General features: G+C 35.6%; 1 protein-coding gene across 5 annotated transcripts in view; it reads left to right on the forward strand.

Moving 5' to 3' along the window:
- Window positions 1-27,414, forward strand: part of LOC111622116 (homeobox protein cut-like 1) — a 193,662-nt gene that overhangs the window by 36,661 nt on the left and 129,587 nt on the right. For all 5 annotated transcript variants that reach the window (XM_023364437.1, XM_023364442.1, XM_023364438.1 and 2 more), the window contains exons 2-3: window positions 9,567-9,677; window positions 18,043-18,169. In XM_023364437.1, coding sequence (XP_023220205.1) covers window positions 9,567-9,677; window positions 18,043-18,169 — 238 coding nt within the window. The remainder of the gene's footprint in view (window positions 1-9,566; window positions 9,678-18,042; window positions 18,170-27,414) is intronic.

The following is a 27,414-nucleotide window of genomic DNA, read 5'->3' on the forward strand; positions in this document are numbered from 1 at the left end:
TAGTGATTAAAAACAATATTTAAAAAAATACTTCAGGAAACTTTATAATTTAAATTTTTGTTAATTTTTTATTAACGAGTTTTTTATTTTCTGATTGAATACATTCTGTCATAAATAATAACGGATTAAATCTTTCTGGTGTCTTGATTTTCTTTTCTAATTATAAACTTATATACAATTATTAGAACTTTGTTGTAAAACAAATAAATGTAATTGTTTATTGCTTGTGTGGTCTTATATTCCCGCTGTTTTTTGCCCTGCTCAACTCTAGCGGAATTGGCTATTTTAGGAAGTAACATAACGTTATACTTAAACAATATAACATAGTGCCGTATCTAAATATATAATAAACGAATCATCCATCTTATATATTTTACTTTACGGTCGTCACTATAACGTTTTAACTCTTGGGTTATCACGTAGTTACGTCATTCCAAATCGGTTTTCCTATTGGCCTTTACAAGTACAGTCATTTCGTGCGTGCACTTTTAGTTCTCATCCATCGGTCACGTGCACAAACCAGATAGCAGTGATCAAACTGTCAGTTACAGCTAGCTCCGTTGTTATTGTCTGTTTTACTGCCTGTCACAGGTTTCTCTACCTGGCTAACGACAATGTCCCCTAGTATCTGCTGTTCACTATTTCAACCTGGATAATTTCCCCAATATTCCTTTTCTTTTCCAATTCGGTTCGTAATTATATCCATTTTTATTAACCTCCCACACCGGCGTACGGTTGTAAAGTGGTACGTTTTATGTGGATCCTGTAATCGTTGCCATATTGTATAAAGCCAGTTAAGAAGATTGCAATGATATACGTTATTTGGTAATAAGTTGTAAAGTTTTTCTGTAACTTTGATTCGATTGCAACCGGTGGTGAAAGAAATCGAAAAGGTTAAAAATGAACATAGGCCCCGTTGTACGTTATATTAAAACTGCATCCACACAATCCGACGATTTAGCATCGCGTATTGAGATTAAGTATCATCCCGGAGAACGAAGATCTCTTGGGCCTCCGTAGAACAAAACGTGTTAAAGATGGACTAGAATTTTGATTACATCAAGGAGTAATGTGTATAAATGGACACTTCTATCTAATGGCACGCGCCGGTAGTTACGGTTCCCCCAGTTTGGCCCGCTTATAGACAAGTCCCTTGATGTCCTTGACGCAATGACTTCTGTAGGATTTACCCTTTTGAAGCTATACACAATCTCATCTTACTACAGATGGTCATGACAGCAATACACGGAGGGGGTCACTCATCTAGCGCATCGGAAGATAGTAGAAAGGACGATTCCACTCGCTGATGTTAGAGTCAATCTGCGATGATACATTGCTGGTGGTACGTACGTATGATGAATGAATCCCAACAGAGAGATGGGCTACGGACGAAAGACGTCTTCTGTTTATTAAAGGGATTATCTTACTCCGAGCCCGGTGCATCGCAGCCCGTTGTTTCATATTTAATACAGCGTCGGAAGCGGAGAGGAAAACAGAACGAGAAAAAAAAAGAAGTAAAACCGCATCCCAGCGCTATCAGTTTTACTTTCGCAGTTTTCGCCCGAACCTCTTCGCTAGATGAGCTTATTAGCCAAACATTCATTTCTCTAACTTATTTAATCAATATCGGGATAGCCACTTTCTATTAAATTTTTAAGATTTTAACTAACGTCACGTTCGCGCTTATCAGAAAACTTATCATAACAACTTCGCCTGCAGCTTTTTTTAAACACGTTTGGAAAATCGTGGAGCGATCGGAGATTTAGAAATGAAAAACGCCAGTGTGTGTGACGGCAAAAGTTTCAAAGCAGACAGCATCTGTTATAAGTGGTACTGCATTAGACGAAGCTGGTGACATTGATACCCGATCGACCCCTTTTTCCTTAATTATAATGGCGGATGTTAGTTTTCTCGAAAGCCCACACAGTCCATTCGCCAACCAATTAACATCGGTACTTGACAGAAAAATTGACATCACATCTCTAATGACGATATCCAGGTGTTGGGTGGTGCACGAACCACTACAACTTCCCATCACCGAACGACATTAAAACGACCCAGGTGTAATGTAATGTCGTCGTGTAGATTCGTAATTTCTCCATTATATCAAGTCGCTAAGCAGTTAATTGCCGAACTCATCGACTTCGTTTGTTTAAAAGTTCGTTTTCTGATGGCGAAGGCGTGAATATCGTTCTCATCGTCGCGTCATTAAGATGATTCGTCCGTACGCCGAGTGCATTCTCGGAAAATTGCCACCCGCTATATGTAGGTTAATGGGAGAAACGTATAGGCGTGCGCTTATTTTTTACTCAGTAGATGGCAGCACGTGGTAACCGTGCCTCCGAAAAAATCATATGGGCATCGTGCGACGTTTAAATATTAGAAAGGCGGTTTGTGTTTAATTTTAGATTTTTCCTGTATGTGTGTGGCGAGGAGACGTTGTCGTCATTAAATTTCCACATTCTTTCATTTCCAAGACAACTCATTAGCGGATACCAATTAAAGTTAGGCTTTTATAGATAGAAATTGGATTACTTTAGTTGTGTGTCCATCAGACAAATTAGAATGTGACAATTAGCTATACTCACTGTGACGGCACGTGGAAGAGGAAAAGCATAACATAGAAAGCGTGATTGATGGGTCTGTCATCTGCTGTAATTTACCCCTCCTCTGTCATGCAGGTAGCCACCGATTCAAATATATATATATATATATATAGGCTACCTGCACTGGTGTCGCCTCTCCAACTAAAGTACAGTTCGAACTCATTTTGCCATCGTTCCATTTGGAGTTAAACGATTGATGACGAATTTGGCTGGATATCCATAAACTTCGCAATATTTCATTTAAGGCAGAGCTATATCTTTCTCTGGGAGTGTAACGGAACTTGTCCAACTTAACGAGGAAGATAGAATATTGGGGAAAAAAACTGACATTTTTATCCGATATAGTGAAGAATAGAGGTTAGTCTCCCACTCGTAAGTAGAATCAGTGAGTAGGTCTTAGGAGGGGAAGCTCGCTCTCCACGACAAACAATTGTTCTCTATTAAGAGACTGAGTTCTGACTTACCCATTGATTGCACGGAGCCGAGCGAGAGGGGAAACTCGCTCCACATTCACCCCTGTCTGGTCACGTGTGTTTGCGCAACTCGAAAGCCACCACTTTTCCGTCCCTTCCAGAGAAATAGCGGGGGGGTAGCGCCGTCTGCTATTATAAGCGGGAAAATAAGACAGGAGGGTCGATCACGATTGAGACTAAGACTGGTTTAGGGTGGAGACAGCTATCGATGGACGGACGGCCCGTGACCTACGACCCCGGATATGGCAGGCCAGGAAATAAATGTGGTAGGATGACCTTGGGCGGTTGCGGCACGCAGCCAGAAATCTTTTTTCTTTTTTTTTCTTACTATTATTATTCTTTGGCGTTTCAAGTCGGTAATGGTCAATTGAACCGGTTGAATCTGATGAGTTTACACAGTGCGAGGGAGGACGGTAGATGTTCTGTAAGCTTTTCCTTCACGCAGTAGAGGTCGGAGGTCATCGTCGTGATGGATCGACCGTCGATTGTCTTGGCCTTTCTCTCCGCTTCTCACTCGATGGTTGAAAATTTCCGATTTTTCGACTCGATTTCGCTCGATTGGTTAAGTTTTCCTTTGCGGTAAAATCTTTATATATCATTTATGATGTCCTCTTAAAGAGAATTACTGTATGGGAGATCCATAAAAATTCGAGTCGCTAAAATAAACAAAGTTTCTTGACGTGTATGATCAAATGATAAAGCTTAGTATTTTTAATGGGATGAGCGAAATCTCCATATTTGTTTAAAAAATGTTATGTTTATTGACTGAAATGTATAATTTTTCGTTTTTTTTTTAATAAACTGAATATATATTCCAGTTTTGTATACATCCCTTTGTAAAAATGATTCGAAAAATTTCCCATCGTTATTGACTATGCAAAGAATATGTACGAATCACGAATATGCTAACAAGGTTATAAATTTAATAATAATAATCTTTTCTCGTACGTTAAATACTTTGTTATTCTAGAAACTTAAACAAATTCGTAATCGAATTATTCAAAGGAATAATTCGATTACGAATTATAAAGAATTTTATAAATGATTACGAGTGAATGTTAAAATTCTGTAGAATGCAAATTATCTATAAACAGTTCTTTGAGATTATTATAATCTTGATTGTTTTATTATTTAAGACATTAAAATCTCTTTAATTTATGATATAATAAAAGTAGAAGTCATTATTTCTTTAATGGAAGACATTAAGTTATTTTTCATATTTTTAAAAGATGGATTTATAGCTTATTTTGTTATAGAAACACTTTTAACAGATTAAAAATCTAAGAAGCGTTTAAAAGTAACTTATTATAATCGTGCGAGTATATGTCCCATTATCGTGTTATTATTGTTTTTTCCTAGCAGAAAAGTTTTTAAGATTAATAATAAAGTTGAAAGGTTTAATACGGCAACATTATAAATATTTCATAACCTAAATATTCTAAGTAGGATATTAGGCGTACAATAGCCTATTTAGAATCCACCTAAATCATTACTTAATATATTTAGACCTAGACCTATTTAAGAAATTTGTTCATTCTTATTCATTAAAATCTAAATCGGTTCGGTTTATTTACCTTTTTCGGGGCTCTTCCAGCGCTAATCACCCTTTAAAATCGATCTTTCCAGTTTAAATTAAATTATTATAATTGAAATTTTTCCTTCTCTTATGAATTTTTACTCGTAGATATTAATTAAATTTATAACGTTTTAAAGGTTATTTTTATTGCGATAATTATCGAACTCTCATCAAATGCTTACCTGTGTTAGTGCATTTCTCCCCTGCGGTGGTTGTGGAAAGTTTCCACATCTGTTTTATGGTGTTTTGAATGATGTAATGTGTGCTTATAATCGAGTTTCTATCGCCGACATTAAAAAAAGTACCTCTACTATCTCTGCATACACATAGAAAGGGAACACAGTTTAGAATACGCATCGTTTGTTTATGATAAAGATTCTATGTGTTTTCTCCTTTCAACAACAATTTCTAATTACTTCAAAGATAAAATATAATTGGGATTATTTCGCTTGTAAAAATACGTGTTTAATACGACCTTCCGTATTGAGTATTAAATATAATAAATAGCCAGTTGTAAATTCGTATAACCATTAATTCTTAACACAATAAAATTATTTCGTCATTATAACAGTAAATAAATAAATAAGTAAAGCTCTGTATAGTGACATTTGAATAGTTTTATATTAAATATCAAGCTTTCGCTTATAAAAATAACTATTAAATTTATATACTATTGTATGTGGATATTTAGAATAAATAAATTTTTAACAATTATTCCCTCTTTTAAACTATATAAATATCTAGAACTATTTACTAATCAGTGCAGGTTATTTTCCTTCATTAAAAAAGCAAAAACCGTTTTACCCTATTCTTCAAGTTTTTCAGCCAATTTAATGTGATTTTAATTATAAAAGTGTGTAGATTATCATTTTAAATATTAAATCATATCTCTCTATATCCAGATAATTAGGGTGTATATCTAATATTTTATAATGAATATCCCACATATTCTTCTAATTCAGAGTGGGTCCTATAATTCATGCTATCACCTACAATATTAAAAGAAAACACCTTTTTGAAAAGATAGAGATAATTTAGGGTGAGTTCAATTACATAAATAGATGCTTTTAACCAGATTTTTATCTTTAGCACTTAAAACAACTGCTATCTATGTATACATTTAGTTAAAAAATAATAATAAAATAGGGAATGTAATTTACAACCTTTATCAGCTGTTTATAATGAATATTATCTATTTAAGTTATTTTTATTTTTGTGTACGTGTTAAAAAAATAAACACCCTAATCTATGTAAGAGATAGAGAATTTAGGTGGATTCAATTATTAAAAAAATGTATTTGCATATCAATTAATTCTTGGGTTTAGGCAATTTTTGTATTATTTAAGTTTTACAAAAGTTATAATTTACTTTAATTATAAATTGTGACTGGAATTACCTTTACAAGATTCTTTAAACTTTCCATTACTAGAAACAAGTTTTTAATAAATAACAATGAATTTTCGTATTGTTTATCGAGTAAAAGTATCAGAATTATTTAGTAATAATATAATTATTTCTTTGAAAAATATCGTAAATTTCAAAGCTTATATACGTCACGAAAATCGCAAATTATATTTTTTCCTAATATTTACTTTTATGCTTATTGCAGTTTATGTTTGTCTCGAGATTTAAATATTGAGAAAAAAGTACGAAATGCATTGATTGGTCGGTGAAGAAAACACGAGTTATATTTATTTGTTCTTTCACTTGATGATTAACGCTATAATTCCTATTGATTTTCTGGTATAGAGTACCGAACAAAAATGAGATGGCTCCGTATGGATCGGTTCTAGTAATTGTCCCGCTTAATTTATTCAGTAATGCTACAATTAATTAGTTATATACACTATTAAATATAAGGTTAAGTTGGTGAAGTCGAGCCGCCAGATCCTTAAATAGGAAGCGAGCGTTAACGTTACCGAATGTCAATAGGATAGTATTGTATCTTAGAGGAACTGGCAGAAAAATGGATTGTGTGTTTTCGTTATAGAGGCAGGTCGAAAGAAGATTCGGGAGTTATTTTATCGCCAGTGTATGTGGATGTGAATAAATTGTCATTACTGCGCTTTATGTCATGTTCGGGGCCTCCTATTCTCCGTCTGTCTCTATTTTTGCCCCCTTATTTTCTTTCGCTCTTCGAACGACTGGGCGTTTGCTGGCACGAAGACTACATCCCTAATTAGTAACGGCCGACAGGGGAATGGCCAGTGGCAGCATCATCGAATCAAAAGGGAAAACCATCCCAGCGGTCTTGGATTCCGATGCAAAATGCAGATATTAATAACAATGTAGAGACGGTGTTTGACAGTGATAAATGGCGTATCGTCTTCAACCAATGGCCCCAGATCTGGTGCAGACAAATCAGTATGTAAATGAATCGGAACGCAACCAAATAGCTGCCAGGCGCCATTTTTCAGCCACTAGTATACAAGTGCCGAGAGAGAGAATGGAGAGAGAGAGCGAAAGAGGATGTAAATTTGTTTCGTCCTTTCGCTAGTTTTCATATAATGGACAACTGTGCTGGCTGTTACATTTTTGCTCATTTAAGTATCGCCGGACGAGTTTAAACCGGTGATGATCCGCCCGGAGAAAAGAGACGAAAAAAGCGGAGAAACCGGATAAGTTTACACTAGAATGGCTCGGATTTTCTACTTTTATTCGATTAATCAATTATCGAACACGATTCCCGCATGCTCATTTCTTTTTTTTTTATCATTTTTTTATACTTTATTCCGCAAACTGGTTTTCCCAAAAGTTCCGAATGGCAAAATTCCTTATCGACGAATACATCGGCCATGCTATTATTTGAGCGTCCGATTCATCAAATCGCTCGTTTTATGCTCCAGCGCATCTTCCTAAAACGGGACGTTTTCGACGTCCTCAACTGTTTTGGTATTTTGCAGAAGGTTCCGAGAACCGTCGGTAAATACATAAAAGGACATTAATTGAATGGGTAAAATCGTAATCCGGTTTGCAGACAACAATTTTTTTAAAAATCGTGAGTTAAACAGGATATAATTTAGCAAATATACGATAGGAAAAAAAGAAAATAAATACTGGCATACAAATGCGGGATTTCCCTTTAGATATTTGTTGCCACGGGGTAGAGAAGAGTTGCTGCAAACTCGCGGGTGTTGGTTCCCGGGCATTATTTCATCTCGTCGATAATTATTTATAAAACTCGTCATTAATTAAGTGCGATGCCTTCTCGGATATTTAGTTTCTAGACGATACGAAGAATCTGACCGTTGCTGGGGAGTTCACTGCGGGTGGTTTGTGTTCTCGCAGTCTAGTCCTGCATCGGGTTCAACGTCTGATCAAAGAGTTCCGTCTGCTGAAACAGACCACAACAAATTGTTTCTTTCCTTGGTTAATAGAAAGAAACGGGCATTTTCTAAACAACAGAGTTGGTAACATGGGAGATTTAGTTCCGGTAGACGATCTGCATTGAGAGATCCACTCGATTGTCATTCCGGGCGGTCAGTGGCGCTGGGGCTAAAATAACAGCCATAGATTTCACTTAGCGCTTTGTAATTTAATTTCCCTGGTCGGATGCGATAGTTTGGGTCGATCGAAATTTCGGTTCCGGAATCGGACGCCGCCGCTGCCTGGCTGTTTGTGTGACAAAGACGTCGGCTGACATTTTCTCCGCCCATCTAACCTGCCCCGTATCGTCGCCCATTTAATATTGATAGTAACCGGGGTGTCGGTGTAATTACCTGGACGAGGATGGGAGGGAAGAGACGGCTTTCCCCATCTCCCCGGACGCTAAAGAAATGAATGGTGTCGGCACGTGACCGTGTCTGAGCAGAGGTAGCTACGCGCTCTCCTGCATTCTCCACTCGTTCGGAACTGACTTTACCTTGATATACTAAACGATGCGTTCCGTTAGTCAGCCAACGCAAACGGACGGGAAAGACTTTTAAAAAGCTCCTAATTCTGCTCCGGGTCCGTCCATTACTTTGTCCATCATCGACATCTGCCGGGAAAACGGGCTTTTCCCACCAACTCGCGACAGACTGTGCCGAAAGAGGAAAGCGCCTTTAAGCTTAATTATTACTAGTTCCCTCTCTCTCTCTCTTTCTCTCCCTCTCTCTCCCTCTCTCTCTCCATTTTTTTTTTTTTTTTTTAAATCCTGTCCTGACCACCCGAACTACTCGTCCGTTTGCTTTACCGCCACTTTTAACTTAGATGAAGAGGAGGAGTTTACACTCGTGCCCTTTAATTCTCGATTGCGCGCGGGGAGGAGTCGTCGCCTGTCCCATAATACTGATAGATTGGAGCCATCATTTCTTTTTCTTGGTCTTCCACCCGTCTTGTCCTTCGCGCGTGCCATCTCCCGACACCCACTTCCTTTGTGCAATAGTTTGTTTGGAGGTTTTTTCCTCCCTTTTTTTTGTCGGGATCAAATGGCACTCGTTCCCTTCTACCAGATTTCTCTCCACGATCCGTTTGTCTCTGAATAAATAACCCGTATGCGTAGTTACATAAATGTTTTATACCCTGACGTAAGCGAATGCACCAACCGTTAGCCCACTCGCCTATTCATTTAAAAATTCTGTAAAACTTTAGTTAATGAGATTACCCTATTAATCGATGACTGTTAGCGCGGATTACCAGTCAAAAATTTTTTTCTTGATAGGTAAACATAAGATCAACGATTTTATTCGCGTCGCTCCTTTATAACACGTCTCTTATCGATCAGATTTAGTAAATAGTCGGGTTTAACTTCGATAATTCTAAAAATTCGATAAAACGGCGCAGATTTCTTCGTGTATTTATCGCCTACCGTTTGAATTTTAATGAAATGAATTATTTTCCGCGCGTCATACACTAGTATATTTTATTTCTTGATTTAAAAAAAATGATTCCAAGTTGTGTCACGTTAATTTTGTTATCGTTTATTGACAGAAAGAACTCGACGTCACTGCCACAGAACTAGCCAACAGACAAGATGAGAGCGACACTTCGCGAAAACGTCTGGTCGACCTAAGCCGCGACTTCAAGAGGAACACGCCAGAGGTGAGTGTGATATGAAATAATTTCTTGCCACTTTGCTGTGTCGTTGCTCTTGTGGTCATTTCATTTAGAATTTTATATGCATGTGTAATAAACAGCAATCAGTTTGAAAAGTGGACAGTCGGTCTCCAGTTTCTTTTCTGGGTTTTCGACATCATAGAGAACCAACGACATGGAAATAATAGGAGGGGGATGTGGAATGGTCTGGAATGTTTTTGGCTACGTACGCATCGAGTGGCAAAATGATGACGCGCTCTTATTCATTGCCTCTTCCTCTTGTGGGGAGTTGATCTTTTGTTTATATCCATACCCCCAGTTGGTGTTTGGTGGCGAATGCCTTCTACTAGAAAAACAGTTAATTACCAACGTGTAACAATTACCACATTTCTGTGCCCCATCATAACGGAATCGCTTCTGCCGAAGGATAATGGAATCAGTGGTCTGTGATGTGGTTAATATTCGTAAGTTTTGCATTCGTTCTTCCCCTCTTCCCCTACTCTATATACATTGACCATTCTTTTTAGATCACGTGTCGCCATTACCAAGCGCTTTAAAGGGGATTGGGGGTGGAGAGAGATTTTTCACACTTTTCTGAATGCTCAGTAATCGTTGATGGGTCGAGTCTATTGTTTTCTCGCCACCGGAAATACGGAACTGGTCGAGGGGAGGGTATTAAGTCAGAAGGTAAAAAAAAGGACACCCAGTCGCGTTGAAACAAAAGTCGTTCAGGAAATTCCTTTATTGTTGTCGACGAAACTTCCGTCATTGTTGGATAGTTTTATTAATTTTTCTCACTGTTGGAAATTAAAAACGCTGGCGCCCAGGACGGGTCGAAAGATAGGTTACAATGAAAGCTTACTCGGTCACGTGATTCGAAACAGGAATAGATAAAATATGATGGTTTTTTAAAACACTCGTTCACAATATAGATTCTCCGAGACAATGTACTGTAATATTTACCAATGCACTCGGATGTGGCACTATCCAGTTCATCATTTTTCTCGATTCTTTAGAATACGCTTGCTTTTTTTGCCTCTTCCCTCCTCCCCTTCTCTTCCTTTCTTCGACTCTCACTTCGACAGCTCATAAAAGCGACAAAATGCCATCCACAGATGGGACGCTTGGTGATCGGGCTTACAGTTTCTTATCATTACCAAGTAAAGAAATCGACGATCTGTCGATAGGCAGTTTCCCTTTAGTCATTCGGAAGGGGATTTATGGTTATAGCTTGGTGGTGGGTTCGGTCCTAAGATTCAGCGATCCTATCACATCCTAATAACATTTTCCCCTGCACTGTTTATATTGATGAGGCCATATTTCTGTACAAAAGGGGACTTTCTCCGGTCCGTCATTGTCCATTACATTTATGGATCAGTTTAGGAGGAGAAGGAAGAATGATGTTGCTGTAATATAGTCGGAGATGAAAGAGGGAGGATTGACGAGATAAGGTAGGCATTTCACCAAAATACGGCTTGTAACACCGGATATACCAGCCAGCTTCCTGTGGTGCCTCACCTGACCGCCGCCACCTCTTCCTCTTCCTTTTAATATACTCTTTGCCCAGTATGAGGTTTGTCAATAACTTACCTGAAGCATCGGTCGTGCGTCTTTAATTGTCTTCTATAACTACTTAAAAAAAAGATCGATTCTGTCAACAACGTCTGCTTTTCATTTGTTTCCGCTACTGACGGTCAGGGCCATAGCTAAAGTATCGTAACCCCCTCCGGACCTCCAGTTTTATGATATTTACATTAGCATAATATGTGGAACGAATAAGCGTTATCCCCAACAGTCTTTAAAATAAAAACTACTACAATCTTTTTGATTTATTTTCGAAAATATTCACAGGCACGTGACTCATAATAAAATTTACTATAAGCGACGATTTCGTCCAAATTTTCAACAAAAAAAAAGATGTAAAAAACAAGGAACGTTAGTGTATCGATTATAAAGCGCACGCAGATGCGAAAGATAATCAAAGATAATCAACAATAAAACGAAAATAAAATATTTTTAAAGGAATTCGATTCAAAAAAGAAAATGCCGTATTTAGAGGGGGAAAAATAATTAAAAATAAATTTATTTCTAGAATAATCAATTGTAGAAAAATTCCAACAAATTCACTTTTCTTTCTCTCGCTTCGTTCACTTAAGTACGACAGGTAAGTTCTTTATAAGTCAAGCATGCATCGCGTTTATCATTCATATGTATCGGATTATCAGGTTTGTTTTAACAATTATGGGAATTCTAGTAATTGTTTCGTGTCACAGCAGAATTAGGGCCCGTTCAACCATCTAAAAAAACAATGATTTGTCGTCCATGCATAAAAAATGGGCAAAAATGACTTTATTGTTAATAAAATTGCTACTTGGTGGACTGGTAAGTTATTAATCCCGTTATTTTTGCGTGCGGTTTTGTCGTTTCTTGTATTTTCTGCCTCGTTCAAACAGGTAAACGTCCGATTTGTGAAATAATAGGAAATTAGATTACATTATCCATGCTAATACGTAAATTAGAATTAATTAATTATTAACCGTTTGAACAGAACGATGCAATGCACAAACGAACGGAACGAATGATTTTCAATAGCCTTTCCCTTTCTGGGTACCTTTACATTAAATTTTGTAGTCATTTTTTTTGTGACGGATGGGGACGGGTTAACTAATTAAATTCAGTTCCAGCATCTGTGCATATTCATCTGTTTTTAAATATAAAGAACGCTTAACCGGATTTTTCTTAATCAGTGCAAAAATCCTTGTACATTGTAATGGATAGTTAAGAATATTATCCCGGTATCAATTGGCAATCTTAACTCACTCTAGACGTCGGCCATCTTACGTTCGTCTTGTACGGGTCGAACCCACGTTGTTCTATTGATCGGTATTTTAACAATTAAGTTGAAAACGTCGTATAGCTTCATTATAGAGAAAACGGCTGAAGACAAGACGGTCGGGGTAGTGACTGTGCAATCATCCGAAATTACGTCCATTATTAAAACTGCTCCTCCGTCCCCCTCATCCCCAAACGTGTGAGATGGACAGGATGAGAAGATTAGTGGTAATTGCCAGAGACGGCAAGCACTGTGTGGGTAATCTGTCATTACTTGCTTGCACATCGATGGTAAGGCTGTTGGAAAGAAAATTGACGCCACTAGAGACGAGGTTGGGTTGAGACGGCTGAGCAAGTACTAGAATAGAAAAAAAAAGAAAGAACAAGAAGAGGGGCAAGACGAGTCTGAATTAGCGAGGATGTTGTTGTATGCGCCAAAGCTGTTACTTTTTTTTCCCTCTTTCGTCTTTGGTCCCGTCTCTCGACACATCCTGTGTCCTGATTGTTGAGTTGATCTTACTGTTTCCTTAATTATGAACCCTGGCATAATAAAGTCTAGGTGAATTACTGTCGTCTTTTCTACTGATTAAAAAGCCAAAGCTTCTAAGATTTTTTTTCCTTTTTCTTTTTCAATTCCGTATTTATAAAATGTTAAATAATAACTCGACCAATCCATTTAAGTCTGGTGTTTTATGGCGTAATTACTTTTACAATAGATGCTTTTCTACCTCCTTGCTTTTCTCTTCCTTTCCAAGCATCGAATTAGTCGCGTGGTACGTTCTAGGACTAAGTTATAATGACAGATCGGTGCGGTTTTGCTACCAGATTTTTACTTGATAGAAGTCCGAAATTGATTTACGTAGAGCCTAATTAGTTCTGCTTTACGACTTTATATAAACAGACAAAAATAAGAAACAGGAAAAAAAAAAAACAAATGATTTTGTTCAGGCGAAGCACTTTGATTTTTGTATGTCTCTCGTTTAATGGTTAACGGACAAAACGCTCTTTCAGAGCTTGTTTAATTCGCATTTTAATCCCGAACGAGAGGGGGGGAGATAGGAATGTAGCGCGCGCGCACACACATGCCAAACGAGTCTGAAATGTACCAGAGTCGCCCGAAGACTAAAGGTAGAGAACTCTTAAGCAGTCCAGGTGTCCGTCCGACCATTAGGTCCAACACGATCAAAGTGTGCTATTTTGCAACGGCCGTATTCTACCGTACCCCTCGTCTCCCTTCTCTATTATCCATAAATCTCGTACGGACGTCCCGAGGAAAGTAGCGGCACTGTATGATGTTTAAATATTTATCAGGAGTTTCCTATTGATTTACATGGCTGTCGTGTCCATTAAGTCCCCACCACGCCATACAATTGACATTCATGAATTCCACTAGTTTCGCTTCGCCGTCGGTTCGTGCATGCATCTACACACAAACACTGACACTACTGTAATTGCCGAGAGGAGACGATCGGCGGGGGCAAAGGTTATCGATCGAGCCGGGCCCTATTGTGTCCCCGGCCACCTAATGATGTCTGGACAGGGTCCGTGGTGGTGCGGACGGTTTTACGGCAGGAAGAAGAGAAGGCGCTTTGTAGTCGAGTCAATACGTAATGACCAATCATAAAATTTCATTGCCTATCAAGGAGCTGTAATTATAAGATACAATTGAGTACGCTGCCGTACAGAGTTGCAGCTAGATGGTCGCCATAAACTTGGCGAGTTCGGTATCGTAGACCTACCAGGAAATATTAGATGAGATCACGGGGCGAGTTTTCTTTTGTTTTCTCCAGCAAAGAGGTTCGATACCCGTCGTAAAAGATGGCGATAATATCAGAAATTCTAATTAGAGTCTCTATTTATAATATTTGTTTTTGTTCCGCGTCGTTCTATCGTTTATTTTGCAATTTATTACCTTTCTCTGCCGGATCCCAGTCAATTTGTCTCTTTGGTATATCGTAAATTCGCTTTGTTCCTGGCAACATTTTCCTCCCGTCGAGTTAATTGAAAAAGCTTCCAAACCACTACTTTTATTTATTTATTTATTTATTTTTTACATTTCTCTCCAAAATATTACAAAATATTTTGCCTAAAAAACGATTTTTTCGAAACGTTTCTGTCATTCGACTCTCGACAAACCTGTGTTTTCTTATGTACCTCTCTCATCAGTTATAATTAAAACATGATCGAATCGATAAGTTTAACGATTTTGCAATTACTGTATACATGTGTATATAGTGAGTCACCAGTTAAAATACTGTAATATGTTGATGATCGTCTCGTATAATTTCTATTTTATCGGAGGATCCCTGTTAGCTCTGTTTTATTTTGCAGCTACTTTTTTTTTTTTTTTTTTTTTTTTTTTTTTTCTCCTACCACGCCGGTTAGCACCGTGTTTCTGTTATCTTTTTTCGATCGTCGATCGTTAATCCGGTTAGTTTGCTGTCGTTAGCATCATTTACCGTTTTCCAGATTCGATATCTGAACCAATACAGGAAGTGAGAGGGGGAAAGACCAACCGAGCCGGCACGGAAATAACCATGCTATAAACTTACTGATGATTTACCATCCTTCATGTGGGTCAGGAAACGTTCCCTCTTGTTGCCTTAGCAACGTTACTTGCCGAGGTGACGTCATGGACGTTATCACGTGACGGACCCCTCCTCCAGTTTTGATTATTTCAGTCCTATTGATAGAGGTAAGATCATCTGGAGATCTGCCAAAATTTAATTTTTGCCCCCTTCGTACAAGGCTCCAATTAATATTTTAGGTTCGAGAGAGAGTAGGCCCTTAGAATAAATATATATTTTTGGATATCCAAATTTTTAGCATACTAAACGACACTAATATGATATATATTTCTCTTAAGGCGAGTGATGTTTTCGCGACTCGTGACTGATGCGAATCCGTCTACGAATTTATGTCGCGAATGTGATTTGTGTTCGTGACACATCGCTGCTTGCACTTTCTGTAACTTTTCGAGAGTTTTTTCTTCTTTTTTTTCTAAATTTATGTCAAGTTCCTGTATAACTCGACTCGAATTTTATTATAATTGGCAGTTCTTAGTTTCATTAAAAGAAGAAGAAGAAAAAGGGGAAAAAATCCTATAATTCTTCCAATTTAAAACCGTAATTTAGCGGTTTTAAAACTGGAGAACTTATAGTTTTTTTGCGGTTTTAAAGAAAGAATTTTAGAGCAAGTTTTTCTCCTTGGATATTGACTGTAAATTAAAATGCAATTATGTACAGTAATTAAATGAATTTTAGTCAATTTTTAATGATTCGGAAGTAAATTCTCAATGTGAAAACTTTTTAGGCACGTTTAAAAATTAACTTTTAATGTAGCTTGTTGGAGATTTTTTTTCTATCTGGATTTTCGCTTAGAGAATTTAAAATTTTGTATCGCCGTATTCTTTAAGGATGTTGATTGGATCCAGAAGTTCGACAAGAAGTCGGCTGGAGTTTTAAATGACAATGTAATACGGCGTTTAAAAGACTTGTAAATTTTCTTAAACTTTTAATAATTACATTTATATTATTTCCATAGCCTTATACAAATATTAATTTTCTTTTCCTGTATCAAAAATTGAGCCAATTTACAGAACTTGTATACAAGTTTACACGAAAACAAGACAAATATTTATAATTAAGCAGCATTTTTAACTTTTGCTTCGTATAATTTGTTTAGATATATTCTTAAATAAACGAAGAGATAAATATTTACTATAATTTTATTAACACTGTGTTTTAAAACATTTCCATTATGGCTTTTGAAAAGTGTCAAGACAATAGTGCTTACTTGTTACGGCTGGAAGAGGAGAGAAAGGGAGAATTTTATATTTTATTAAAAATAATTGCGAAAATTGAATGAAACTGTTAAAAGTTCCGTTTAATTAGAGAAGTATTCAAGAGTATTTTTTTAAAAAATTCTTGTTTTGTACGAAATTAAAAATATTAAATTTATGATGATGATAAACCCCACTGTAAACAAATGTTATTTGAGACCGCGTAGACATCTTGAAGTTGGCTTATGCTTTAGCATCTTCATCACGTCGATTTATGTCGTTTTTAATTAAAAATCTCGCATCGATTATTCTAAGTATATAAATTTTAAGAATACCTGATTAATTTTTCGATAAAGAAATCAATTTTAGACGAAAACTATTGAATTAAATAAATTATTTTAATTTTTAATCCGAGTCTCTCTCTCTCTCTCACTTTTTCTCGAAATTCTTCTTGAGCTGGGTAAGATTTAGTTAGAGCACTTCTTCGATTATCTTCCGCGTAATAAATATCAATGCGAGTGTGTGTGCTCGCTGCTCTTTTCATTCTTTGCAAGAATTTGGTTTAACTCTGTAAATAAAGAATCGTTAATCTGCTAATCAGATTTCTAATTCTTTTTTCCATTGATCTCACTTTCTTTTTCAAATAATGCAATTTTAATCTTACGAAGATTACTCGATTTCCTCATATATAAAACTTTCAGCATCAGTTATCGTCAGATTCAAATCTGTATTAAACGTCTGTAATCTTCGGATTAAACGTGTTTTGATCTATTGTTAAGACCATTAAAATCTTTAATTTTTAATAGTTAATGATTTGTAATAAGTAGATTTTTTGTTCTCAAGGTCTGTAATTAATAACAATTGGGACTCGATATCCGCTTTATTACAAAACGCATTTGTTTGTAAAATGTCAATACCCTTTAAGAAAATAGTAAACGTCCTCGGGCTACGAGCGCGAAATTTCCCTTTATAAAAATAGGATAAAAACGATCAAAATTGACATTATGTTATCTCGATTAATTAACTCGGTCTGGGAATCAGGCTAAATCTGTTAAAGACATCTACAGAGACCTGTATTTTGTGTGCTAGATGCTAAAGATACGCGAATCGAGTGAATTGAACACGTGTCGATAGTCGCTTTTATTTTGCTTTTATTTTATTTTTATTTTTTCTTAAGTTATATATAACCAATCAATTGTTTCTCTTCTGATTTTCTCCTTCTTAAGTCTGTGTCAAACGTTTTTGTAATTTAAGTACAACGGTGCCGGGAATCGGTTTTATTTGTCAATGAAAAATGCAACAATCGTAAATTGCCATTGCAACATCTCTGTAAAATGAATGCTTTAAATGCGGAAGTTCGCTTGGAATCGCTTGTCGCTAGTAAAGCTAATGTGGCGGATCAGGTTTGAACTTCGGACCTCTGCTCTCACATATTGAACCGACTTTACGGAGCCGCCACACCAGTTCTTCTAATTGTCCGCGTCCAGAGGTGAGACCCAATCGGATTCGATTCTTTTTTCTCTTTTAGAATTTCCTCTAACAATGGAATTAACCGGGGATGTTTGGCCTCTAGATTAAATTTTCTTTAAAGTTTATTGATCCTCGGGTTTTGTGTTTCCTTAAATTGATTTCATTGCCAGAAAAATTTTTTGCATGAATCTGTAACTTTTTTCTGCTTTTTTTTAAATATCCAGAGTGTGTCGAGATGTTAAAACACCGTTCAGATTGTCAATATTTTTTATTGTTGTTTTCCCGCAGGATGTTAGAAAAATTGTCGCGCCGATACTCAAAAATTTCCAAGCTGAAGTAGACAACTTATCGAAACGAAGCAAAGCAGCAGAAGCAGCCTTCCTTGCTGTGTACAAGAAACTCATTGAAGTGCCAGGTAAGTTAAGTGAAGAGTTTTTCAGATAGTGTTAAATATTTGCGCCCAAACGATGGATAATTCAGCTCGAATCTTATAAAATAAGCATTTTATGTTGGAGTAATCGAGTTTGAGTTTGATGATTCTTTAGGAATTTGAAGGCCACTTTGTACTCTCATCACTGTCAGGCAAACACCTGATGGAGCCAACTTTTTCCTCGTTATGTCAAAAATCTAGACCTGCGGGTGCCCCCAGTCGAGCTGACAATGTTCTTCTCGCTCGGCTTCCATTCGCTATTATTGCACGTGTGGCCCATGTCAATGTTCTCTTCCTGCATTAAAGGGTTAAACCGAGTTGGCCTCTTCATCTCGAAACATAATGCTAATTCTTCCCCCCGTTCCCTTAAATTCAGAATTATTACATTGTGAATTATTACTACGGCAGCAGGGAAACGTGCTTTCTCTTAATAGTACCAAATAACACGGAATTTCGAATGTTTTTCTCGTCGTCATTGTTCGTTTCGCGATTCTATTGTGGAGATGTGGACTTAGTAAGTCCGTGACTGTCGAAAAAACCGGGAACGAACATGTTAATCGTGAAAAATATGAACGCGTAGATAGTCAAGAAGATCAAAGGTTAATTTCCCGCAGATAACCATCAGCAGTAAGAATTTTTATTTATTTTTTTATTTTTTATTTCGAATCTGGAGGAAATCGATTCTCCAGATTTGTAAGTAAAGCGAGAATTCGATGTTATGTCCGATCCCACCAATTTTATAAACGTTACACATATATATTTTTTGTCCGGCAGAGCTAAAATGCGTGACGGGATCTGCCCACATTTTATAGAACCTAGGTTAATGTTTACATTAGTTCGACAGCGTCGTGACCGAGTGACGATATCTCGCGGGCTAACTATTCACCTATGACCTCGTTCCTTACTGTCCCTGACTAGTTAGATAAGACAAAGTAGGGAAAAGGCACGGTCCGTTCCGACCTGTAATCTCGTCCGATCTGGAAACCATCTTATTTGGATCCTAATGATCTGGTACTGGAGCTAAGCATGCTTTGAATATTTTTCTCTCTTTCTTACTTTTTTCTTTTTTTTATTATCTCGGAATTTACCTTGCGTGGCCAATGTACTCGCGCCGGGTAGGGTACACCGCTCCCGTGGAAGGTGAAGGGTCACAGGATCGAGTCATTGTTCACCTCGACGTCACAACCGAGACTGAAGACTCTTGACAAAACGAAAGCCCTGAGTAAGAACTGCGACGAGTGGGAATGTCCGATTAAGTCGTCAGCTCCAAAAATGTAATTTGTACCTGTCATGGTTTATTTTGATTTATTGACTCGACTGCTCGACTTCGGAAAATGAGACAAGGACCGTCTCGCAGGATTGAAGGCGACTGCTACCTTTTCTTTCACTTTTAAGTCAACCGCTATAGCCTATTCCGAGCACATCTCGTTCCGGGACACTTTCCAATATAAATGTTTTTTCTTTTTTTTAGTCTCACCAATAAATATGTATCACGTCTGTCGGTTATCTCCCTCCCGAACAATCGACTTCTTTCTATAGAGACGGCTTAGCTCCATTGACAATAGGCGTCATTTACATAGAGCACTTATAATGACCAGCAGCTAACGAATCGATGAGACAGAAAAAAAGTTATTTTTATTCGCCACAACTATTTAATTGACGATTTTTCCCCGGAAAAGCAGCAATTTCGGCGCCGACAATAAAACATACCAATACATTCAAATTTGATTAGTTAAGTCGCGGGGAAGTCGATAAAAATAAAGCGTCGGAAGCGCCATAAGTCGATAAAATTGTCTTTGACCCCTACGCTTGGTATTTTTGATGAATATAATCGAGCTTATGAATCATTACTTCAACCTGATCCGTATAGTCAGGTGGATAATGTTTAATTAAACGTAATTTGTGCCTTTGCAAACACCCGAGTCATGCCACCGGGTTAAACGGAACTAAATTAGTAAATCATTCCTCTAGCCATCACGCCTTTGGCTCTCCCATTGTCAAATTTATCTACTTCTTGGTAGACATCGTCGAGTGTTAAAATATATTGAAATGAATATTTTCTGTTTTTCCTGGCTATTTATCGTACGTTAACGAAGAAGAAAAATGTCCCACGCAAGTTAATCTCTAAGTGGAGCATGAGAAATAAATAGATAAACAAAGGAGAAACTATTACTTATCCTTTAGTGGAGAGATTTCTTCGGGCTATGTTTGGACAAGTCAAAAACGGTTTTTCGCCGGTTGGCTAATCAGTATTCATCGAATCTAAATTTTTACGTCATGGCAAGAAACGCCTAGAAGTTCTTGTTCTCACACTTTGCTTTTAAAGTCGTGAATATATTCGGCGAGTGTTCACGACAATTCAGGTTGTCTAATGAGGTAGCAGAACTAGACGTGCGCGCAAAAGCTATTGGGTTTATCGTTATTTATAGGTTAAATATTTACCCAGTATGTCAGGCAGAAAGGACGCTAACCTGACGACGTTGACTGTAGGTCAGGTTTTTTTCGCAGAACATTACTGTCAAGGGACGTGGGAAACCCAGCAGGAAGTGTGATGTGGTAATAACATCACCTCCAGGCTAATCTGGCTGGACGTTGACTTCTTTTGCCTTTTAAATACACCTTCGTCCTTTTATACAATCACTTCTGTCCGTTTCGTTTAAAAGACACAGCAACCAGTCGATTAACGGTAATGCTTTTGCAGAATTAGCCCCGACTTCACCCCGAGGTCGCCCCGAAACGTTTATCAGAATTTCTGCTATCGGAAAATATTTCGCGGCGGATCTATTTAAGCGTTTATAAATCTGATATTCCTCCCGTTTCGTGTTCGCTCTCGCAAATTCACTTGACCTCTACCTTCCTCCTGGCTGAAGTGTCCTGTCTTTTCCACCTGTCCAGAAAATATCGGCTGAGGCCTGTGCATTGCCCATCACCTGACGATCTAGTGTATTAGAGCAATTAACACGTCACTAATTAGTTAATTAAATCCGCGTGTCAATGTGTCAATTACGGTGTGCCACTATCCACTGGCACGACCGCACCGACTAAGCCAGTAATTTAGCGACTCGGTTACCGTAGGTTAACGTGTCATCAAAGTCTCGAACTTTTGTCCGTCAAATTGTCTTCTTTTAAGAGAAGAATAAGTATTTTCGTCGCAATTACACGGCGTACCGAGTTTTCTCTGTCATAAAACGCATTGTTGATGCGATTGCACCTTATAGTATATCGGCGAAACGTCCAGATAACTATAGCGATAACAGTTTATTGCTAAGCGTTCAGACATCGATCTGTTGGAGTTATTGCGCAATGACACGCGAATCCAATGTGACCATAGATTGCATTGGAATTTTCTGATGTCTTCGGATGCCATTTTATATGCTCTTCTCTTACTTTTGACTGATATTTTCTGACACTTTTATTCTCTGCGGATTAAAATTTATGGCATCTCTTCTTTAATAAATGCCGTTGATTATAATCGAATAGCATTTTTACACGAACGCCCTTGTCTGGAATCGTCTTAATTAAGCTCCGCTACGTCATTGCTACTCCAAGCTTACCGCTAATGGTAAAGAGAAAAATTGTATGGCAATTGAATACGGTATCTTTCCAGGTTCTTGCAAGATTTTCCGACGTTATAAAACATTATAATAAAAATATATGTCAAGAAAAACCTATTTACACTATAAAATGTTTTAAAAATAAAGTCGCATGCAAGGATGCATTATTGAAAGTTCATTAAAACGCAGGAAAGTGTGATGCTAAAATAGTTTTAATGTACTAACTATTATGTTTTTATGTTATAAAATATTTTAAGGCATGTTTTTCTGTATAAAAAAAAGAAAGAAGCTGTTTATATAAGTGGAAATACCATTGTCGAAATGGTAAAAATGTTTATTGCGTATCTCATCTCGACTGATAAAATAACCATAAAAAGGAAATATTCACCAGAGGAAAAAATAATGCGTTATTTAAATACTAGGAACTACTTTTAAAACGTAGAAATCGAGTTATTTTTAGTGGATAAAATGCAAATTAATTTATAGAACTTTTCCAGATTGTACGAAATAAATTAGAATGCATTTAGGGAAATTTTTTTGTTGAGGAAAGTGTGACATGTTTGGATGATGTAGATCTTTATTTTCCAATTCGGACCTGTTTATTCAATCTACGTTGAAAGTCTACTTTATCTTTAAAACATTAAATTAAAGAATTTAGGGTAAAAAATATTTTTAAAAAGTGTTAAAAGGTATAAAAATTTCTTAACGAACACCTCTTCAATTGTTTAAAATCTAATCACAATGGATTTATAAATAATTAAGCAGCGTTAATTTTGTTTAAATTATCAAAAATTCCTGTTTAAATCCGAGTTTATTACACTTATCAATTTAGTTCTAGTAGAGGATTTATCCATATAGGATCCGTTAGCTCCAACATAAATTAGCCTATTAACCATCCGCAATAGAATTTACATTAAATAGGCCACACTTAATAGGATTAACATATAGATATTCACGAAACAATGTTTACCATAGCGTTACACCAGCAAGATAGGGCCTGCACGTTGATAGTCGTCGATATCTCGTAGCTTTTCTTTGACTCTTCGTGGATCTATATTATTGCCTTCTCTCTTCTCGATCTCTAGTAGCCTGAAAGGCTCTTAATTATCGTTGACGAAATATTTTCCACCCGTTTGATCTGTCGAGCGTGTTTTAAAGAACAAGTACGGATGTAATGATTAAATTTAACGTAAACTTACTTTTGTAATTAAGCATATAAGATTCTCATTTGACCTAATATAATTGACACGATACCAGGATTTACTAACCTCGTCAGCAAAATTAACGTCACCAGCCTAATAATATGCAAAGCGTTACATGTCATTAGACTTAGGTGCAAGACCTATATTATAACAAGCTAGTAATGACTCCCAGCAAGGCGCCATTAGGATAATTTCTTTATTCAAATCTATGTTTATAAGTCCTTCTTAAATGTGAGCGGTAATAAATTACACAGCTTATATAATTTTATATAATTAAGACTGATGCAAGATTTATTTTTCTCACCCGTTTTCTGGGTTATTCATTGTTTTATCAACACAAATATTGATTTTTATAGATAAACTGCTCTTTGTTGTCGCCATAAAAATATATTTGGGTTAAATATTGCATAATGCAATTTATTCATAAAAAAAAAGAAATTATAATTTTTAATTGTTCGATTGTGCAATGAATATTTTATATTTTGAGTATTTATTGGGTGTTTAAAAGGATTTATTTTTAATGTATTTTTATTGAAGATGCTTTTTTTTGGAAAGATAAACATTTTATAAAATAAACTGCTTTGAAATAAATGTTTTATAAAACACCTTTAAAAGATAAGTATTCCATAAATCATTCTATTTAGGTGAATATTCCTTAAAAATCCCTGTGTTTTGGGGGGTAAATAATCTATAAAACAGTGTTTTGAAGGGGATTATTTTATATAAGAATCTATTTAGAGAAAAAATATTTTGTGAAACATAATTTTTAGTGAAATAATTCCATAATGTTTTTGAATTATTCGATGAAATATTTCTTAACATTTTAATAAATATTCTGGGTAAATGTTTGACATTTATTAAAGATAAATTTATTATTAAGAAAATGATTTGTTTCGAAGTAATATTTTATTAAATANAGAATCTGATAATACTATATCATTTATCAAACGATAAACACTTATTTATTAAAATTAAATATTAGGTCTATATAAATTGTTGAATAGAATTATATACTGTTTATTATAATAAAATATTGTTATAATATGTTAATATTTAATGAAATATATGTCATTTAAAATTGCAAAAATTGTAATTTTCATACGAAAGATGTTGAAATAATTATCATCATTTTTCGGATATTAGGATATTTTATGGAGTTTATATAATTTTATATGTAAAATATTGGATGACATTTATGTTTTGATAGATAAGTATTTTGTGAAATGTTCTGTAACAAAGGAAAACATTTGTTTTCGAACAATTTTTTCTTTGGGTTAAACATGCTGTAGAACGTGCTGTATCGGAAGAAATGTTCTGTAATGTTTTGCTCTGAGGATTAAATATTCTATAAAGCATTTTATTTTATTAGAGAAAAATATTTCTTATGAAAGAAAAGATTTTTCAAAAAAGAAATTTCACTAAACAGATTGTTTTTTGGAGACGAAACTTTGTTATTTAATTAATAATTTAAAAGTAAATTTATTTTTAATTGTTAGAAGAAAAAAGTTCTGTTTGAGAAAATAAAATTAAATCGCTGACTACGAATCAAAAAACTTGTAAAACGTAACACATAAGAGGCAAAGTAAAACAAATGCAGCATAACATAGACATAATAATTGGAAAAATACCGAATTTCGTTTTTTTTTTCTTTTATTAATGGACTGCTTTCGAAAAAAGAAAAATCTTCCTTGTTATAAAAACTAATCGTTCCATTTAACAGTATTTCAAAAATCCTATAAAATAATTTCGGTAATTATTATCAATAAACAAATAATAATTTTTTCCGCTTTTCACCCGAAAAATCAGTCAAACTTCTACATGTAATGGATAAACTAATGGAATTTTCGACCGAGGAGAAAAAATAAAATAAAATAAAAAATTCTTTCAAACGATATGAGTCACAAATTCAATCGTTGACTAAATTATAGAAATTTGATATTTTTTTCGAAATAGGCCAATGAATTTAATAACCGTAAATTTGATTTTTCTTTTGTTTATATCGACATATTCGTTTATAACTTAAGGAATTTATTAGATAAATTGCCGTATCAAAGAATCATCTTAAATCGGAACCACTTCTCCATATCTGCACGTTGGCGAGGAGGTAAGTTTATACAATGCGAATTCTGCATCAAAAATTATCAGAATTTTGATGTATTGTGATGTTTAGTACGAATATATTGTACAGAATGTTTGCCGTATCGCTGACTTTTGTCCGATTTTTTCCCCCTTCCATCTACTAGTGATGCTCTGTAGCCAATGGAAAATTCCGCATCAATTCTTTTACTTATATATAAAGTATGGAGGATATCAAAATTTCGAAACTACTTTCAGACAAGGTTGTATTTTATCTCTGAAAGAAAATATATATAAGTAAAACGCAAATAATAATAAGTTATACTAAGTGTAGTGTTACGTAAAATTGATAAATATTTATGCGATTTTAAAATGCTATTTAAAAAAAAATTGGGTGTTTTAATTAAAATTACTATTTTATATTTGTATAGACTTAATAATTGATTTTTTAAAATTATAAAAATAAAAAATGGGCTCAATATTAAATATATCGAGGCATAAATAAACGGTCGAATTATTTAATCTAAAAGTATTAACTTAATAGAATAATTCAAAAGAAAATATTGTGTATTAATTAAATATACCCTATATACAACATGAAATCATTTGATGATGATATAAAATCACATTTATGATATATTATAATATTCATTAGTAGCAAATGAGTGAATATTCGGATATTTAAAACTATAAAATATGTGGAATGCATGTTTTGTAAGATATATTTTATATATACGTAGCATTGAAATATGGTCTCACAAAGAACAAGATGACAGGTTGATAAAGGTCTACAAGTAAGTTATCCCCGAGAATACTTTAGGAAAAATATGGACATTCGAATAAATGTTAAAAGATTGATTTCCAGTTTTTAAGAAACATTTTTTTTTTGTTTTGTTTTTGTATTGAACATAATAAAATAAATACATGAGTGAAGAGATGAAATCACGAATATTTAATCCACAAATTAATACTACTTTACTTTCAAGTATCGGGATTTTTTCCCCTCTTTTTTATTAAATTGTGTTAAAGATTAGACTTACATAAATTAAACGATAAACTTATAAGCTTATCATTATTTATGACATACAAATTAATTTTATAGCGTTTATTTACGTATTTTACTAAATGTTTGCAAGGTTATATCAATAAAGTCGATAGGAATTAATTCCATTCAAGCTTTTATAGGTCTTTTATTGATAGAAACATAAAGTATCGGATATGTGAAATACTTTTTGATTGTAAATGCTATCTGTGGAGGTAAGTTTGAAATCTTTAGGAAATACTCTTGTCATGTGATGTAATACTGTACATAAGTTAGAACCTTTGTTTTTTTTATAGAAAGCAACACATAAACAATTCCTTTTTTCTTGTATTTTATTTTATTTTAGTTGGAAAATCGAGAAGAATATTTTAATTTCAACGTTAATCTTTTAACTGGAAATTTCTTTCACGTCATTCATTTAGTAATTAGCGACGTTTGAATTGCGAGAGGAGGTATCCGGGACGGCGGATACACCCCGGAGTGCTCGACGAAGATGGCAATTCCGGTGACACGCGGGGACTAAAGGTTTACAAGACCGCTAAATGTTTTCACGGCGTCTGCCCGTGTCCGACGTACCAGGTGCCAATGTCGTGTTAGTCGCCGGCAACAGATGTCCGCAGCACCTTTCGGGCGACATGATTGTCCCCGCAGCGTTTGATCTGTCGGGCGCAGTGGACGAGAGAAGTCGATGGAACGGCGCAATCTGTTTTTCTTCCTAATAGAATCTGATAATACTATATCATTTATCAAACGATAAACTAGACAATATTAATAATTCATTCACTTTAATGAACAAATTAAATCAAAATGGGATTTTTCTATTTTAATGAATTCATCTGTTGAATGAGAAACGGCTTCGTCCCTTCTATTCTTCTGGAATCACCTTCGGGGTTAGATCGGAATTGCAATTTTTTTTTCTCTGTTTTTTTTACGATCCGTCCCTCTAAAGTGCATTTGTTTATTTTATAGCCCGGACTGAGATTTGATTCTTCTTTTATTTTTAAATTCTAAAATGGATTACGAGAGATATCGGCTCGTTTTGTTACGACCTCTCGTCGTCCTATTAGCGTCAGCAATTTTGACACCAGTTCGTCAAGTCCGTAACCTTTGTCGTAATCGTGAAGGGAGGATTTAGCGACCAGACAATAGAAGCGACTGTTCAGTATGCGAGGTAGACAACGGCTATTTCGTCTGATGTAAACGACAGTATTTCATTATTGCAGTCGGTTTCTTCGGCTCGTCCGATTATATCGTCTTTCATCAGCGTCAACTCGAGACCTTCTAACCTATAAGTCTCTACCTCTCCGCGATACACGCTAGCGGTCGGATTCTTGGCGTTTTTCAACTTTTATTTTG

Source organism: Centruroides sculpturatus, unplaced genomic scaffold (assembly GCF_000671375.1).
Source record: "Centruroides sculpturatus isolate CEXI.00-Female unplaced genomic scaffold, Cexi_2.0 scaffold308, whole genome shotgun sequence".
NCBI classification, from domain to species: domain Eukaryota; kingdom Metazoa; phylum Arthropoda; class Arachnida; order Scorpiones; family Buthidae; genus Centruroides; species Centruroides sculpturatus.